At 37.8% G+C, this 20111-nt stretch overlaps 1 protein-coding gene across 2 annotated transcripts in view; it reads right to left on the bottom strand.

Moving 5' to 3' along the window:
• Positions 1 to 20111, bottom strand: part of LOC136268750 (uncharacterized) — a 51289-nt gene that overhangs the window by 8264 nt on the left and 22914 nt on the right. For both annotated transcript variants that reach the window (XM_066064214.1, XM_066064213.1), the window contains exons 5-13: positions 14862 to 15224; positions 14698 to 14811; positions 10885 to 10932; positions 10768 to 10821; positions 10616 to 10714; positions 9166 to 9752; positions 1691 to 1840; positions 1437 to 1641; positions 1331 to 1387 (exon numbers count right to left, since the gene is read on the bottom strand). In XM_066064214.1, the coding sequence (XP_065920286.1) occupies positions 1331 to 1387; positions 1437 to 1641; positions 1691 to 1840; positions 9166 to 9752; positions 10616 to 10714; positions 10768 to 10821; positions 10885 to 10932; positions 14698 to 14811; positions 14862 to 15224 (1677 nt within the window). The remainder of the gene's footprint in view (positions 1 to 1330; positions 1388 to 1436; positions 1642 to 1690; positions 1841 to 9165; positions 9753 to 10615; positions 10715 to 10767; positions 10822 to 10884; positions 10933 to 14697; positions 14812 to 14861; positions 15225 to 20111) is intronic.

Here is a 20111-nt window from a genome sequence, read left to right as displayed (position 1 = left end):
GGGTCTGTGGCCCAACAAAATTTTCAGTCATTATCACCATGTTTTACAAACAGTTTTTAAAGAGAAACAAAGTGTTTGTTCTACTAGGGTGGTTAGCTGCTCTATTACAGTATATTACAAGCATTGGCAAGGGAGGCCACGCCCCACATTTCTCCATCACCCATGTGCTGTTAGCTGCGAATCAATTTATTATTCAAATCACAAGTACACAAAAAGACAGGAATTTTCAACTAGAGTAGGGACCACAGTACATCACTAAAAAGTACTGAAACAAGCTGGAGTAGTGCAGAATATTAGTGGATTTAATATCGTGCACTACTCCAGCTTGTTTCAGTACTTTTTATTGGTGTGCTATGGTCCCTACTCTAGTTGAAAATTCCTAACATTTTTGTGTACTTGTTTTGTTAACTTTTTTTGTAAAATAGAATAATTATGACACACATACTGCATCAAAATAAAGAAATGGCACTGTGCGCCCCAGCTATCAATTATTGTCTGAAAAGTGAAGTATTCAGTATGCTTCGTTGTCAGCTATGTTCAACCCGTTACACAACATTACAAATCAAGAACTGTTCAAAAAGCACCTCTGCAATCAAACTAGCCACTAAGAAAAATATGGATGAGTTCTGTTATGAAGGGAAGCCATCATGCACTACCATCAAATCGACACGTTTCGCTGTCAGCAAAGATGAATGGGACACAAAGAAGGACACTGGTAAGTCTGTGAAGAATGTATTGTACATTCTGTGGTATGCCAAAAGACACATGTCCGGATGAAGCGACGTCAAACAATGAAAATAATAAAGCCGGTAGTCTTAGCTGTTATCTTTGTCTGAAGGCATCAGTCAGTCAGTCATTTACTCAGTCAGTCAGTCACTAGAGAATTCCGTTAATTTAAAAAACAATCCATAGCAACTTGTTGAAAGCATTTCGGGTCGATCTGAGGGCTTAGTTAGGCTTAGTTGTACCTAACCAATACTACCTCATCATCATCAGGGAAAAGTAAGGCAGGTTTTTGGGTGATTTTGTATGGGCCACGCTCAAGCCTTTGTGGTCCCTACTATACAGTACTATCGTACTGTATGATATGCAAGATCAAATACTGTTTCTGTACAGGCCAACTCAATTGCAAAAGTGTTCAGGTAAGTAACTTTGATTCCCTCACAAACATAAGTGAGGTCATGCACAGAGTTCCCTTACAGTGTTTACATTAGCGGAATGCACACAGGGTAACATACAGATCACATTATTAGTCATTCAAATGATTGATAGTTTTAAAGCAAGGTTCTATTGTTCAAGTTATCCACAATAAATTAAATCTTTTACTGACCTTCATCTTGCTGCTTTCGAGGCACATCTGATTCACTGGAGCTCACAGACAAAGGATCTACATATACAACATTGTTAAGCAAAAGTTACAAACATCATTGGCATACCAATTGATGGTACAGCTAGTTTCATATCTCTGGTTTTTGCATCGCAAATAAGACCAACCATAAAATACTTTCTAGTCTTAAAGAAATCAGTATTGCCACTGATCTCAATATTGAATCGTGGAGGATACAGATCCTCTTCCATTCTCAGCCAAAGCTCATCCACTTTGTCATAGTACTCATAAAAATCAGCATCTTTTTGATATATCTAAATAACCAAGAAGTTAATAATATCCAATATTAGTTATAAAGTGTACCTTGTTTTCGGACAGCAACTCAATACATGTTTGGTGCTGCTGAAATTGATCCACATCAATTGTTATATCTACCTGACTTGAAGAAGGTGCAAATGTTAGTGTCCCTAATGTTTTGCTTTGCCATTCACTGCTGTACTGGCTTTTAGCACTCTGATGTTTAAACGAAACACAAATAATAATAATAGTAACTATAGTATGTTCACGTTGAGCTGAACCCTCAAAAACATTTAATAACTCATGGATGCAATTACACATGATCCTGAAATTTGGCTCATTTGTAGTACTGCTTGACCCGCTAAAAATATTTCAAAATCTTTTTGTTCAAAATAATATTTATGGCTAATCAAAATTTTCACAATACATTTCCTATGGGGAAGCCATATAAATACAGTGTCCATTACAGCCCTTTCTCGAATTTGTACTGGAGCCAAACTGTATGTGTCTGTTGTTGACACCTAAGTTTGCTGTTACCAATAATCATCTGGTTGACTGAAATGTTAACTCTGTTGAGAAAAAATCCACTTTTAATTTTTAGCCGTTTTTCAGGATACAGCTCAACGTGAACATACTATAGGTGCACCCAGTGCATAAAATTGCGCTTGTCATTAAATATGTAGTGTGCATATACTCATGCAGAATATATGCTTTAATCAAAGACACACTATGTAGTTGTTATGTTGTGTATAATACATGGTAATCAAACCCATTGGTGTGATCCACACCATTAGTAGTATTGTTTGTCGTATGCATTTGGAAATATGCTGATCGCACGGCACAATTGGATATAATATAATACTTTTAAAAATTGTTAATTTTTAGAAATGAAGTAGGGATCTATTCAACAAAAAGTAGTGAAACAAGAGATGAATGATGGCATTACAGCATAGCTCAGTGGGAAAGTCCCTACTTTGGCATTGAGCAAAATATGCTCAATGCCAAAGTAGGGATTTTGCTCAATGCCAAAGTAGGGACTTTCCCACTGAGCTATGCTGTAATACCATCATTCATCTATTGTTTCACTAGTTTTTATTGCCTACTTCATTTTTAACTTAACAATTTTTAGTTAGTTTTTTGTTATAGCACAGCTAGCTACAGTGTAACTTGTGACTGTTGTATTAGAGTGACTGTTGTATTAGAGTATATCTCGAGTCAGCCAAGAGGTGTGCAGCTAGCTAGACCAATAAGGGGTGAGGTCAGCATCTAGTTTACTATTAAACAGATAGATTGGTTAAGAGGTTTTGTCTATGTACTCTATCACTATTAGTCCATTTAGATCTTTAATTGATGGACGTGGTTGAGAACCTATTGCGAATGGGATCCCAATTGCGAACTTGCAGATATCTAGCTAGTATATCTCTTATAGTAGCGCTGGGATTGAAGTGCTTCTGCAATCCAGCTCTGAAATAGTTCTGTGGTGTCTATATTATGTTGCTGAAAGAAAGTGTTGATACGGAAAATTTACGCCTCGATATGGTTTCGTTGGATGAAGAAAAAGACAAGTAGCCTGATTGAAGATCATAGTGAAAGAAAAGACAAGGTGCAGAGGGCCTACACTCGTCGGAACCCCAAAAGGAATATCCCACTGGTGAGTTTGTTATTGTGGTGTAAAATGGTGACCGTGCACTGCTTCATTTGGCCTCTAACCTTGTGATTGTGGTCAGTGAGACTCGAGTTTTGGCAATTTTTAAATTTTTTTATATCCGACCATCTGTAAGTGTTTTGCTGTATTTAATGCTGTTTTATGTATTATATGGACTAGTACTATTCCGTAAAAGTGATTTCGTGGCATAAAATGTCCCTAGGATGATTTTTAAAGGCAGAATTTTGGGAAGCATGTAAAATTTTCACCACAATCCCTACTTAAACAATACTACTGTACCATTTGATATAATTATGCTGGGGTGTGCACCTGATAGATGTAATTGTTTAGGAAAAACGCATGTGTATGTCATAACATTATACACACATTAATGATGTCGTAGCTAACAGTAAATTCTGAGCCTTTAATACACAAATTCAATTCACAATCAAAAATCCATACATATTATAGCAAAATGTGTCCTAATAATCAAGTTAATGTCTGTGGATAGACTACATTGGATGTAAATGTTTTACCATGATGTCTGCCACGTGATGCTGACTTCACAATTTGTATACTAACATTAGCAAACTGACATGCATAATTGTCTATTTATTTATTTATTTTTAATTGTTTAGCCATAAGGATAAGGTAATTACAAAAGGCAAATGCCTATAGGAGTAACACCTACAAAAACACAAGATACAAAAACAGAGAACAACAAACATTACAAGGACATTAGTACAATACAGAACAAATAACTAAATACTGTAGCAAGAGAAAAAAGAAAAAACTAAAATGTTATAAAAATTTATGCAACTCTCGTCTAAAGTGAGACCGATGAGGAAGAGAGAGAATATCATGTGGGACAGAATTCCATAAAAAATACCATTAACAAAAAAAGAAAACCTATAGGAGTTTATTGATGACTGCTTACACTGTGACGAAAGGGAGTGAGATCCATGGGAAAAACATGGTCACTCCATATACATAAATACCAACTTTATCAAATATTTGTCCCTGTCTTGTTTGTCATTGAATATGAAAGGTACAATGGGAATTGGCATCGGGAAAGTACAAATGGCATATCAAAATCTGATGGTGCTAGTAGCAGTCTCGGTGTCAACACTCTGTATGCTTTGCTCTGCATGTGAGAACTTCTGCATCAATGCAATTATCATGCAAATACATGTCCCATTACATAAACCATGATGCAAGTTCAGGTTTTGCAGTAGCATTACAACAGCACCAACCTTCAGTCTAAACCTATGGGGAGGCATTCCACATGGTGTAAGACTATTTAGAAATTCAACTGGATATTGAGCTCATTCATCTGCATAATCATATACAATGTTATCCATACTGAAATAAGTTCTGGACTTGGCTGGAAGGAGATCAATTATTATTTCATTCAGTTGCAGTGATTCATCATTAATATCACACAGTCTGCAAATGTGTACTTGTTAAGCTGGTAACCAAATACAGAAGTAACAACTGATTCAGTTACACATTTGTCTGGTATCCTTGAAATGGTTGGTCACTCTTGATTGGTAAATCATTATATTACCAAGTTTAAGTAGCCATTGTGAAAAATCAGCTTCATCAGGATACACACTCATGTTGGTAGAAAGTTGGAACTTTGTTACAGATGACCATTCAGCATATCGTTTAATGTAGTTCTCAATGATTACAGATGGATGATCATGTCATACTACATCATATGACAAACGTAGCACATAATCCTCAATCATGCTTGACTTATGATCTGTCCATAGTTGTAATGGATTTGTATGTTACAATGGGTTAAGATCATTGCAAACATTCTTCTAAGTTGGTATGGAATTTGAGATGATGCAGCTCCAGCCATTACTTTGTGCCACAGCATGTCATCCTTAAGTAGACCTAACATGATGCATGCCTCCTTGAATGTGTCACACTGTATTCCATCAACTATTCGCAGTTTCTCATAACTCTTGGCTCCAGGAATATGTAGTAATAGTATACATAGATAGCATAATTCCTGATCACTCGAATTAATTGCATATATTCGACATATGACTTTATTGCCTCCTTTCTTTCTCTTTTGCCACTTCCGCGTATTGATGTCAAATATGTAACTTATTGGTATTTAAGTGTACAGAAGTCCATTTGCACTTACATACATCAGACTATTGTCTACCTCAACATCCATCACCTTGATGGTTCTACCATTATCTCAGCACTGATATCGTGGGTATCCATTCACAGATTCCAATTTCTGCTCACTGTAATCCTTAGGATTTGCCTTAGTACACACTCCTTCATCCATGCAAATTGAATTTGGTCACACATGTCCACATGGCCCATATATCATGTAGAATTTCACGATATCATGTAACCCGGAATTCTCATTCACATAAGTATCTCCGCTGATATTATTTTATCAATATCATCCCTATTTTGTAATTTAGGATGAAAGTGTGTTAGTAAATGACAATGTGGCAATCCCCACTTTTGAAATTCAATTACATAAACTTTAGCAACTACTTTACACAGGACATGACGTACTGTGATGTCATCAAGTAATTCTTTCAATTTCAATTTAAACACCATGGCTAACAATCTAGTCTATTAAATGGCTGTTCACCATTAGAAAGGTTCTCAGTAATTTCGAGCCACTTGGGATTGCATGTGAAAGTCAAAAATAAATCAGGCTTATCAAACTTTGCAACCATAGCCTGGTAATTCTGTTGAAGTGATCTTGGAGGTAGATGGTAGAATCATTATTTTACCAGGATGCAAGTTTGAATCATCTGCCCTATTGCTTATTTCATCCATCGGACCTTGATAATGTTCCACACAAATTAAGTTGTTGCTGATTTCTTCATAATTATGTAATCCAAGCGCTGACTTTCAACCATCCACCAAGTACTGCTGAAATAGTTTTTGCTTTGATGTATTGTACTAAAACCATCACGTATAGCCAATTGGTATGTGTAGAATCGAAGTATTGCACCATGATTGTGCTTTGATGTGGAATATTCATGAATATGTTGTAAATCACAATGCCAACCCGAATCGCCACATGGTGATAAAAGGGGATATATCATCGGATCGCAATTAGCACTCATGTAGGATATATTTGTTGTAAAGAGTGATCTCTTGAGTAGACAACAACATCACTATGAATTGGTGGTGCACCATCATCACCAACAAATATCATGGCTACTTCATCATGATGTGGTACATTGTACCTTCGCCGGTCATTGCCAGTTCTGTAATGCAGTTGTATTGATGGAATCCTACATCCCCCCATACTATTGGCCTTTGTCAGTTCATATTTCTCTATGTCAACCATGTGCCTATATGCCTTATATGGACTGTATGCCTCCATTACCTGTTGAACTGACTTCAGCACATCATCACGACTGGTGTCCATCACAGGCTCTTATTAGAAGATAATTAACAAATTACGATTGGAATTAATGCTGCATATAAATACATTGGTTTAAGTCACTTTACAAGACACTGATGTAGAATAGAAACCTTAGTGATAGAAAAAACCACTGTCTGTATTCATGGCATTATTAAAGTGGTTTTCATTCACACAGATAACCTCGAAATGCTATGGATAGCAGTACCCTTTGAAGTCACATGCAGTTCAGCTGGTGTGTTAACAAAGCCATGGAAGGTATGCAATGAATGCTAGAATGTAGATAATAGTTGAAATGATCATTTTCAGTAAAAATAAAAAATGCTACTGTGAAATATGGGGTTCAAACAACCCCCCCGGCCTGCTTTGTGTAATTATTTAGCTTAAGTTTAGCAGCACCTTGATATAAAAATTATTTTGGTTGTGTAAATGAGGTGATGAGAAGTTGACTAACAGTATTGCTGCTGAAATATTAGCAGATACATACCTGCCATTTTCACCATCACAAACAATATTTCTCCCAACTGGTTAGTCTCATGTGGTCAGACCCTATTTTCTTGGGGTGGCACTTATCAATTTTCAATTATAAGCACCTCTCAAAAAAGGTCTGCTGTAGAATCAATATACCAACTTGTTTTCATACCATGAGCTAGGGCTCAGGGTGTTTAATCAACTTTTGTCGTAAAACGTATACTTTCTTTTAAATTTCAAGCCATGTACACACTGGAAATGCCATGAATGATTGCCAGTAGTGGTAATGTGAGACACAGAGGCTGTTTTTCTATGGCTAAAAGAACATGCATTGATTCCTTGTTCAATTAGCCTTAGCCTTATCGGTTTCACAAGGAATTGATTCTCATCCTTTTCAGCCATAGAAAAACAGGCTCTGTGTCTCACATTACTGCTGCTGGCAATCATTCATGGCATTCCAGTGTGTACATGGCTTGAAATTTAAAAGGAAGTAAACGTTTTATGATGAAAGTTGGTTAAACACCCCAAGCCCTAGCTCAGGGTGTGAAAGCAAGTTGGTATAATTATTGATTCTGGACCAGACCCTATTTTTGTGTGGCCAATTATAATTGAAAATCATTAAGCGCCACCTCGAGAAAATAGGGTCAGGCCACACGAGACTGTCTTCCAATGTCCACAGACATGTTGCAATCTTGTTCAGTGCACAATACAACACAATAAACAATGTAAAAGGAATATCCACACCTTCAAACTCACAAGTGAGAGAAAGCCAAACAGCCACTCAGTACATTTCAACGATGTTTCAAATATGTATATTGGTGCACTGTAACTAGGATATAGGTAAATAATTTAATGGGCATTTCCAATCCATGAGGAACGCATACCATACAGTCTAAACATTTCAAGGATGCCACATCCTTGCCATTTGCCACTAGATAATAGTCGAGATGCTCAACATAGGCACTCCACTTTTCTTTCTCTGGATTGAAAGGTGAAACAGAGCCATGAGTAGCCATTCTTTCAGTTTATCTTGTCACCAATATGTTGTGTATCACTGTTTAATAAGCTATAGTAGTATTTGGCTTGCATGCGAACGACAACAGTCAATATAGTTAATACATAACTCACTAGTTATCAGGAATAACATAGACAGCTGAGTACAAAGATAAATACACAATATATATATAGATACAGGTACCATTAATGATGTCATAAAACATTACACAACACTATGATCACACACAGTCATAGCTACATTAGTTGTTCTCTATATTAGTTGGTCTATCACGGTTAGAGTTTGCATCCACATCGCATCTTTAAAAGTCATTGTCTGAGTTAAAGGTTTGAATGGAGAAAATCTGCGTAGGGGCAATCCAGTACTAGTACTGTACAAACATGATTATATTGAGTGATATAATGTACGTGATGACAGCTGTAACACAAGGCAAGAAATGGAGTGAATTATATCTAGTTTAGAGGTTGTAACAAGAGAACTATAATGATACACAACATTTTAAAATCATGTAACTCAGTACAAACCTATTGAGAGAGGCTGCATAATCCAGGTCTAATACTAAACTGTTCTTACCTCACGATAGCTAGTAATGGCCGGACACATTCTGCTTGTGGGCTTGCATTTTGTAGTTTCTTGGCCGTGTGACTCACTACCATGAGTCTTGATCTCTACTAAGAATTTAATCTACATACTTGCATGAATTCTTATATTATTTAATTAGCTAATATAACAGTGTGGGGAAATATCTATCTTTAATTAAGTTCAATGTTAAAATATGGGTTATTCCACATAGCTATGTTATAATCAAGTCTCTTGTTTGATTACTTTATAGCACATGAATCCCTATTTAATTAATTTTGAAACAAACTAGAGTGAAATAGATCATTATGTAAAACGGTGTAGGTAATTAAATCTCTTTTAAGAATTACACTACTAAGTGATGATAATTCTATCAAAACTCAACCATTTATTTGAAATAGCATAACATTTAGTTGTACCTTTATGCAAGTTGGAAGAAATGGCAAAATACAAATGTCACATTTCCAACAATCATTGCTTGGTTGTTTCTGTGTCATAGCAACCACACCATATTTAGATATAATCGTTGTAGGGGGTAGGCTATCTTTTACTATGCAGTAGTAGCAGAAATGAGTAACTTCAATTGATCCATATGATTCACCAATAGAAAATCTTGCACCACTAAGTAGATTCATTGTAGTTCCTTTTATGCCATTTTCTAGGTGTATACCTTTTGCGAACTTTAAACTGTTGAAATGAAAATCATTTTCAGTATTGACACAGTGTGGGATACGAATTTGTATAGGTTTTTGCAACATCACATCCATGCACAGCCAGATTATTGGGGATACAGGTACTCTATCTGAAACTTTTACTGGAGCAACTAAGGTGGCTGCAAATTTCAGTTCTGCTAGTACTCCAATGGGGATGGCTCCAGTTGGAACTACAACAGTTACTCCATGTTTGTATGAGTGAAATACTCCTCCTCTTTCATCAAATAAACCAACTTCAATTTCACTGAACAAGTTTTTAGGATCTGTTGGAGGACATGCTGGCACCACTGTCACTAAAGTGAGAAAATTAACAAGACTTATGTCTGTAATAGACAATGGTCTCTGTTGCATCTATCAGAGTGGCTGAACTATATGTGTATTTTTAGAACTGATGTATCATATACCCATTAATTAACTATGGTATATACCTCCATTGCAGATTCTGCAGCCATATATGTATATTAGCACCCATTAATATGTTCTATCCACACGCACAAGCTATCAACACAGACTATTTGAATAAGCATATGTGACTGTCTCTGGAAAAACTGGTCTTATTACCCATTTAAAAGTATTGAGAAATGTCGGTTTTAAATATTCAGAGTGTTGTAGCTGGCCAATGGTGGTAGCTACGCATATCAAATTTTCACACATTTTACAACAGTTTCTTACCTTCCTGATCATCCACTGAAGAAGTAGTCAACAGCTAAGTTTCCCGCCATTTTAGATAGTTTTTAAACCGAGGTTGTCTGTATCAGGCAGGCAAGATGGTGTTCAAAAATTGAAAAGAAACGTGTTGGGATGAATGAGGCCACATTATGGGCCATTCAGGGCTCAGAACTGGCTAAAATGAAAGGAAATTTACAGCACAGATCATTGTCCAACACCATGGAGCTGTACAGCCACACACTGCCATCTCCTGGTTGGCCAGCTGGCTCCATCAAGACCCCAGACCACTTGTACGGCTCACCACTGTGCTTTAAAAAAAGCAGCCAGCAAAAGCAGGCCACTTCACTCTGGTTGCTTGTGGCAGTGAAACTTGATAGTGCATTCGTTAAGCTTTGTGTTTGTGTGAAAAAATCAAACTTCCTGTCTTGGGCAATAAGAACGGTTATCGTAGATCCAGTCACATACAATCTTATATTTATTTACTAACCTGGAAAACTCATCATGACATTGCTCACAGTACTGGAAGCTTTTACTCCACATACTATATTTCCTTCATAAGATTGTTGAAAATTGCCTAATTGTTGGCCTGCTTATAAAATTGTAGCAACATGTGTGAAAATGTATATACACTTCTATTACCTGTCATAGCACCATATTTAGCCTTTTCAACTGACAGTAAGTCTGTTGTAGATCCTATTTAATGAATATCAGCAAGCTTAATACATCATTACTTAATAACATATTTAACATACATACCAGCATCATCAATTCCGGCTGTTCCAAGGGATGTTGTTTCTGTATCAACTGCATGTAGGTATTATACAAAATTAATATTAAATAAAAATAATGTACACACGCACATGTACACACACACATGTACACACACACATGTACACACACACATGTACACACACACATGTACACACACACATGTACACACACACATGTACACACACACACACACACATATATATATATATATATATATCAATAATAAATCCTTATGCCATTGAGTATTGGTTAAGTGCAGAAGAAATTCCAGTTCCCAGGCTATATACAGGTTTCTTAGCCAATTCTGGGGATCAAGTCACCACCTAAGTTTTAACAGTCTTCTAGTATAGCCTGCTCCACCACCACCTTTTAACTCTAATTGGCTAGTAATTTGGTCACTATTTCAATAGTCTATGTATGAGAGGAGGCCAGACAGGACAAAAGATAATTGGCACTATTTTTCTATACTGTAAGCTTTAATAAGTCAGTATTGCAGTTCATAAAGAAGAGATTAGACTGTTCTAGATCTATTGTGAATGTGAACATCATTACTGTTTGGGGTACCAGGTAGCTTATACTGGCGTAGTCAGCAGGATATTAAGAAGTCAATCACCACATGACCAGAAGCAGTCAAGCACTTGACATTGGCAAATTGTAACCATCACCTGAAATGTCATGATACCATGGCATAATATCAAATTAAGGGTACCTTAGAAGGTGGTGAGGTTGCACAGTAGAGCTAACATGTTTGTTTGTTTTCTAGAATGTCGCATTCATGTAATTCCAGCCACGAGATCAATAGACTTGGCAGAATAATTCCCCCTGATCCTTACCAATAATATCAGGAGAGGAAGATCTGAGTGAGTGGGTTATGCAATTTGATAATGTATCCATGATCAATGGATGGGGTGACAATGAAAAAAATTAAGTGACTAAATAATTTGTGACCGGAAAAACATGGTCAATGCTCTCGAAACTAACTCAACAAAAACCATCAATAACATATCAGCCACTGAAGGTCTTCAGCAAAGATTTGATCCCCATGTAAAAAAAGGGAATTGTACAAAAGAATGTTAAGATGTGCAGATGAAAACTGAGCTGACCTTGGGAATCCACTACTGTTATTAGATAACAAGGCCTACCTGTCAAATGTTGTGCGTGCTGGTCATTCCATGTAAGATGGATCTCTAGCTCAATAGTCGTCAGCACTGGTTCCACTATTGTCCTTGGGCGTTTAATGGTGAACGAAATCTGTGGATCTACTAGTTGCTCCTCAGCGCTATCATATCTCCTTAAGGTCCCCAACTAGGGTACTTAACCTAACCTCAGAACCCATCACAGTTTACAAGGACACTAGAATTGCTACAGGAGGTTGGTAGAGCATAACATAAAAGCCATTAATGAGAATTAGCTCTTCATTCTTGAACAGGATGACAAAAACATTGTAAAATGAGCATCAACAGAGCCAAGTCCATACATTTCTGGTACAGTACACACATATTTTTACTAGCAACTTTAATGATTTAGGATGTACAAATATTCTTACTCACTAGATAGAGTATGACAAAGTATTCAGCAAGTTCCACAACCACAGAAGGTACCTGTTAAGAGGGTACTAGATGAACTGAGGGAGAAAGCCATAATCTCACCATCAAAGAGCCCCTGGGCATCTCCAATTGTCCTGGTAGCTAAGAAAGATGGTTCCATATGCTTGTGCATAGATTATCACAAATTCATCAAGTTAACCTAGAAAGACACATACCCTATACCTAGGGTAGACGATACTTTGGATACATTAGTTGGGGTATAGGTGGTTCTCTATGTTAGTTTGAGGAGTGGAACTGATAAATGCTGTGACATTGCCAGAACTGCCCCTTAATGTACATACTCCAAGTGAAATACCTACATCACAACTGGACGATCCAATCATTGGACCAATGCTTCAATGTAAGGAAAGGGATCAGCCTCCTCAAGTTTCTCAAGCAGATAAGCTCCCACATCAAAGACTTGCTCAGTTATGGGACCAGCTTAATGTTTGAGAAAGTGTGCTCTATTACCTATTTGTTGGACCAGGTAATAGTTCTAATCCGAACTCCGGTCAACTGTGTTAGAATCATTACATAGAGGAGTTGTAGGAGGTCACTTGGGGCACTAGAAAACCTTTAGCTGTGTCCAGAAAAGATTCTACTGGTACATTTACTGGAATGACACATGAGACTGGTGTCTCACTTGCCAAGAATGTTCCCCACTGACTCACAGTCACCCAGTGTACATGCAGTCTCTTTGCAGAAACAGTTAGTATCAGCAAATAATACAGCGTAAAAAATGTTAAAAGTACAACACAAATATTGCAAAGAGCAGTATGACAAGAAGATCCATGGCAATTCTTATGATGTGGGTGATTGGGTGTGGTTGCTAAACCCCAAAGTGCCAAAGAGTAGTACTAAGAACTGTTTCATCCCTGACAAGGACCATACAAGATTTTGAAAAAGATATCGGAATGTACATATCGAATTCAAACTCTTAGTGAAGGAAGGTGATGACAGGTAGCACACTTCAACCATTTAAAACTCTGTCCAAAGAATATACAACTCAATAAAGACCTCCAGGGCACATGAAATCAAGGTGCAAATAATCAAACCACATGCAGATAATGAAACAGGTATAGCCAAGGACATGTCACCTCTTCAACTCCAATTGGAAGATGATGGTGACGATGAAAATGTACAGTTACCAGATACACACTTGAGTGATATCAGTGATGGCTACTCAAGTAACAATACTAGGAGGTATCCACTACGACAAAGGCATGCTCCAGCCAGATACAATGGCTATGTGTTGTCAAGCATCTGAGATGTCTGCTCAAAAGAGGGGAGTAGTGTAAGAGAGGAAGACAGACAGAGCAATAGATAATTAACATTATGAACACCTGCATTCTATAATCAGTCAGTATTGTAGAGTAGTTTGAAAAGAAAGAGATTAGACTGTTCTACTGTGAATATGAATATTGTTACTGTTTGGGTACCAGGTAGCTTATAAGTGTAGAGAAAAAATGGCTGCTAAAATTACTAGCCAATTAGAGTTAAAAGGAATACAGCAAGATGAATGCAGAAAATGAACCAGTGATAAAGGTACAATTTGTTTAATATTCATTCTTGGCCTTGCCAGTTTATGGATGCACTCAAGCCAAGCTGTTTTTGTATGGAAGATTTCACTTATTTTTGTGAATCAAATGAATTGATATAAGTTGTATCATAAGAATGTGATCCACATTCTGTTACTGCAAGAGACAACTTGTGTGGCCATGGTAGCAGCCAAATAACTAGCTAGCAAACATCTCACAGTTGTATAATTGCAACTTTTATTGTGGAGTTTGTACTGGTGAGTTACATCTATACAATATTTGGCATAATGCAATTACAATTTTGTTGTCAAGCCTATTAGCTAGGCATACCACTAATAAAACCAGCTAACTTGGTAATAACTACACAAATCTTTTGAAGCACAAGTAATATCAAGATATGCATAGGCAACAAGCAGTTCAATAACACTATTCTCTAAAGGAATATTAAATATATAATGTGCTACTTATATAGAAGAAAGAATGATGTGGCCCACTTTGAGGATTGCACATACAAAACACATAATTATCAAGCTAGCAAATAAAAATGACTAAGCTAGCACTCCAAAATAGCCTAGATGTAAAAAAGGAGCAGCCCACATCTTTTAATGCTATTATTTTCTTAAAGGCTGCACCTTTTTAAATAGCTGGGCTATTTTAGTTTAGATTCTACTTACCACAGCTTTTTGATTGTCTTTTTGAAGTATAAACAAATATAAGAAATGTCAATATAACTGCTACTGTGCACAGAGCACAGATTACTATTAAATTTTGGAGCCCTTTGTCATCATCTATATGCACATGTGGCTTATACACATTAATATGTATACTTCATATTTACCTGTTGTTGTCACTGTTAGCAAGACAAACCCTTGTGCAAGATATGATTTATCAATAATATTTATTTCGTTCAACATAGTTTTGTTGTAAGAACAATGACAACTGTAGTTGCCTTCATCATTTCTTGAAACATTTGATATATTCAATGACAAATACATTACGTCTTTACCAGGAACATTTCCTTCTGTAATTTGGTATCGTGTATCAAGTGCATTGGTGATACGTGTCCCATTTTTTGACCAACTTAAAATAGTAAAATATTCCTTTGTTGATGAATTGAAATGACACTTAAAGTTTCCTGTCTTATTTTCCACAGCATATGCATGTTTAGGTGGCATTGTCAACTTTGGATGAACATACACAGCTACAGTGAAAATCGTGTGCATATTTAATCAGCAATTTACATGAATGCAGGTAACAAATACATTAATTTAAATAGTTAACACATTGGGTCTAAAAACTTGAAGACTCTGTGTTGTATTGTATAACCACTCCATATTTTTGCTACATAGATCCCATGCTTTGTGGTAAAAATTTGAACATAATATGTAATAACGTAGCTACTGAACAAGTGTAAGGGAATTTAATCTTTAAGAAGGGATCATGATATAATTATACATACTTTCATGTACACAAGCATAGGAAATGCTGTAAAGATTATATAGTCATCTTCATCATGACACTTCGAGTACTTAAACTACTTCAGGTTTTTAGCCAGTAAGTGTCCATACAATCTGTTTCTAGCCATAAAACAAACAGTTAGTATTAGTTTAGGAGCTTACAAAACACACGATCAACCATGCTGTCTGATTACCTGAATGGCTCAGATCACAGAATGGTTGCCAACTATTCTGGACTACATGAGGAATGTGAGGTGAACATATCAATGTGTTTGGCCTAGTTTTCTATTTTCCAGCAAATTTTTGTAGGATCAATGAATAAAAAACACTGAACAGGAAATGACATCATCATGACTACCATATAAGTACTGCCACGTGTACACACCAATCGGACTTTTTTTATAGCTAATACTGCAGAAATGCTGATTGGAGCAATGATACAAGATGTAGAGGGTCTGTTCCTGATAAGTGGGGCTCTGCTCCCTAACACACTTCATTATCATAATATCAATGGGTAAGGGATGGGTGGGACGTTGATATTTTCACCTCACATTCCTCATGTAATCCAAAATAGCTGGCAACTACTCTGTGATCTAAGCCATTCAGGTAATTAAATTATGCTTGGATCACATATCAACGTAATTGTAGAGAATCTGTTGAGGATGAGTACAATGCTACATGAGGCAATGCTACATGAGGCAATTGTTGTTAGCTGCATGGTTTGTAATAGAACCTCCTGAAAACAGATTCAAACCTTCAATCAGCAGTATTGATTATTACAATTCATGAAGCCACTGGAGAGCTGAGGCACTTCTCACTGAAAGAACCAGTATCTATCTCAGATAATTTAGCATAGAAAAAATCATTTAACCACTGTAGCAGTTGATGCTAGAAGTGTGTAATATAGCATCTGGAAAAGGGAGGTCCCTAGCTAGTTGTAGGCTCCCTGATACTCCCACAAATGTAGGATGTACTTGCCAGCAGGCTGACCTCATGAGTTGAGGGTGTGGATGATCAGTGAGCATTTAAAGAGACCTTGATCATAGAGTTCAGCAAAGAAATTAGCTACATCTAGAGCCTGGAAAGGGAATATTATTCCATTCACCACACCTGTGAGTCCATTTATTGAAAGGACAATTATTGTATGACTTTGTAGATTTCCCCTCCATATAATGAGAGGACAGAGACTGTAGCCGTTTCCTTCACATGTGGGGTGTTGTTTGATAGATTGCTCCGACACTCTGGTCTGGTGACCATGGGATGAAAAACCGGTGCTCTAATCAACATTGCTAGAGGCATTAAGATGTGCCTAAGCTTTTCAAACTGCTGTTAGTAATATAGCTCCTTTACTACTAGGGAATGAGCATGGGATAGGACTCTGCCTGTTACGCTCCTGGCCTACAATGTTTCTGGAAGGCTATAATAATGTATCTGTGCAGCTGGTTTTAAAGTCACAAATGGTGAGAGTTGTGATGATAGATTGCCTGCAACAGGTCCAAAAGAAGACTTATTTTCTGGAACAGAGTTGAGGAAGCTTCCCATCTGATCTGTCTGAGCATGTTCTGGACTCCTAGTCATGTATGCACCACAACCAGAGGGCCTTTGCAACTTTGGTGATGCTGCCTCCCCCTTCTGTTGCAACAACCGTAGAATTGACTGTTTGATTTTTTGCAGGAGGGTTGTGATGCCTGTTCTCTGCTTAAATTGCTATAAAGTGGCTGCCAACAACTGATTTCATTCCCTAGCACATTAACAAGGAGCTTACTGACATCCCAAATTCAACTTTTTTTTTGGGGTCAGAAAGGATTTCTTTACTGATAATTAATAATGAACCCAGGTTTTTAGAAGGTTACCTGGATATTGATGCTAACTACTGCTCTGCAGAGGACATCAGTAGCATAATATCCATGTATACTACCCAGTGTTGGGAGTAACGCGTTACATAAGTAACGCGTTACGTAATATTATTACTTTTGTTTTAACAAAGTAATATAACGAAATACGCTATGAAAACAGGTAATATAACGCAAGATACTTTACTTACAAACGTAACGCGTTACCTAAGTAATATAATTACTGTAACGAGTCTAATATGATGTAATATTATTACTAAAAGTAACGAAGTTACTAATCTCGTTAGTAATCCTCTGAGTAATGCCTAACCACAATGGAGTAACGAGGCCTATTGAATGAAGCTTATTCACTAGCTTCTTACTTATAACCAAGATTTGTACATTGTCCAACAACACAATCATGTCACGTGATAAGGTGGTAGTTTCACACGTGACAGCTTAAGGCTGTGGACACAAAGTAATATAATATGTAATATTATTACAGTTACTTTATTTTATGGGTAATATGTAACTGTAACTAAATAGTTCTGTTGCAAGTAATATGTAATATGTAACTAGTTACTTTTACAAAGTAACTTGCCCAACACTGATACTACCAAATGGATGCCCAGAGATCTCAGTATCTACAATGTATGTAAATACCCTCAGCAATGTGCACAGGCCAAGTGTGAGGCAGATGAACTTGCAAGCCTTTCTCTACCATGAATATACAGGAAGGATAGCTTACTTAAGATACTATAGTGAGGCCATAAGGAAAGTGTCCTTGGCCATCCAGTTATTCCTCCCCATGAAGTTATGGAGTAGGTTCCCTGAGGGATAATCTGCTTCTGCAGGAAATGTTTTCGGATCTGCTGAAATAATGCTGGGTTCAGCCTGTAAATAGGTCTGAAGATGGACTCTGCCATGAGAAATATGCCTCTCTGAGTTAGGCAGATCCATGGTAGATCTTTCAGCTGCAGGGAGAGAGATCGAGATGCAGGCTTGGCCCAGAATAGTGAACTGGGAGAAGCTTGACATTATTATACTACAAATTGAGGCATAATCAGCATTGCTGTCTGCCCTTTTCAAAGCAAATACAAGTTGAGGCATCTCTGATGCTTGTGTTAATGATGTGTTCACTGATATCAGCTGAAAAGTGTGTCTTTGAAGTGTGACCTCTGATACTTGTTGATAGTGCTGTGTGCTCTGACACTTATGGGCTTTGGTTGGTGTTTCAACACCATGGCTTCCTTGGTTTTTGACCCTATACACCTTACACCTTGTTCTGGGTGCTTTTTGAAGAGTGGTAGATATCAATGCTTTGATACATGTAATAGATTTGTCATACAAAGCACAAAATTAATCATACAGGGTCCATTGGTAGTAAAGTCCAGTTACTGCTGAGGATGTTTTCCTGACTGAGGGGACTTACATTTCTTGTTTCCTCTGCCTCTGCCTCTGTGATTACCACCTCCTCATGACTGTAGGGGATAGCTCCCCCGAAAGGAAGAGTGCTGGTAGCTTGAAAACTGGGGTTGCCTCAGGTTTCTGATTGCCTCCATATGATCCCTCATTCTTTGTTGGAAGGAGTTTCCAAACAAGAGGGGAGTGGCATCCTTGAAAGTTTTTTTGTCTGCTACCAATGGAGCTAGCTCCTTGTTCAGACAGGAGGACGCCTTCAGGTGACGTTCAACTGAAATATGAACTGAAGCATTTCCCAGGAGTTTCAGGGCTTGTTGCACAGACTCTGCTGCATCCCTGGAATTTAGGGATCCTGACCCTAGCAGACTCCATCATATTCACTACAGGTATGGTTGCATCCAGGACAAATCCTTGAAGGCCAGCTAAGTTTCTGTCCTCTGCCTTTGTGTCAGGTGACATTCTTGACTGAATAGTGGGGTCCAACTTGGGAACCTTGGTGTGAGGTGTGTCAGGAATCGATTGTTTCCTCTTAATGGTTTTTCACCTTTGAGAAGATAATGTTTGTGAGAATGCTTCCTGCACTACCCTGGCTGTTGCAGAGGAGATCTGACGGTGTTCACTATCCGAGTCTGAGTCCACAGGCTCCCAGAAGATCTGTTCTTCATAGTCTGGGGTTTCATCGTCTGGCTGGTCGCCCCACCCTTGGGGTTCCTCTGGGACTGACGTGTGGTTTGCAAAGTGGTTCGAGCTTTGACTTTGTTCTGCCTCGTGGCCTGGTGTAGACATCAGGTGAGAACTCTGCTCTCTTTTGGTGGTGTTATCAGTCATCTGTGAGTCTTGTCCTCCGGAGAGACTCTGCCCTCCATTGGAATTCGACGCTGACTGTGGCAGCATGGTGTTTTCTGCTGCCTGTGAGTCTTGTCCTCCAGAGAGACTCTGCACTCCATTCAACTGCACTGAAGGTGGTGGGGCTAGAGGGCTCTGCTCCTCCAATGTGGTAACTCTAGCCCACATCTTCTGTACCTTGCTGCGTAGACTGGTGTGGTTCACTGTGATATCCTTCTGGAGTGATTGCAGCAGAGAAGTTACGGACAAATCTTGCGAATGGCTTCGTCGATGATGGCGGTGCTTCTTACGATTGCTTTGGTGTTGGCTTTGACGGGGTGAATCGCTTGAAGACATAATCGCTTGGCCGATCCTACTACTCACTAACTGAAGCAAGAAAAAAGGCTGATTGGTGTGTACACGTGGCAGTACTTATATGGTACTCATGATGATGTCATTTCCTATTCAGTGTTTTTTATTCATTGATCCTACAAAAACTTGCTGGAAAATAGAAAACTAGGCCAAACACGTTGATATGTGATCTGAGCATTC

Source organism: Dysidea avara, chromosome 10 (genome assembly GCF_963678975.1).
Source record: "Dysidea avara chromosome 10, odDysAvar1.4, whole genome shotgun sequence".
Lineage (NCBI taxonomy): Eukaryota > Metazoa > Porifera > Demospongiae > Dictyoceratida > Dysideidae > Dysidea > Dysidea avara.
This window is presented reverse-complemented; position numbering and strand designations above follow the sequence as displayed.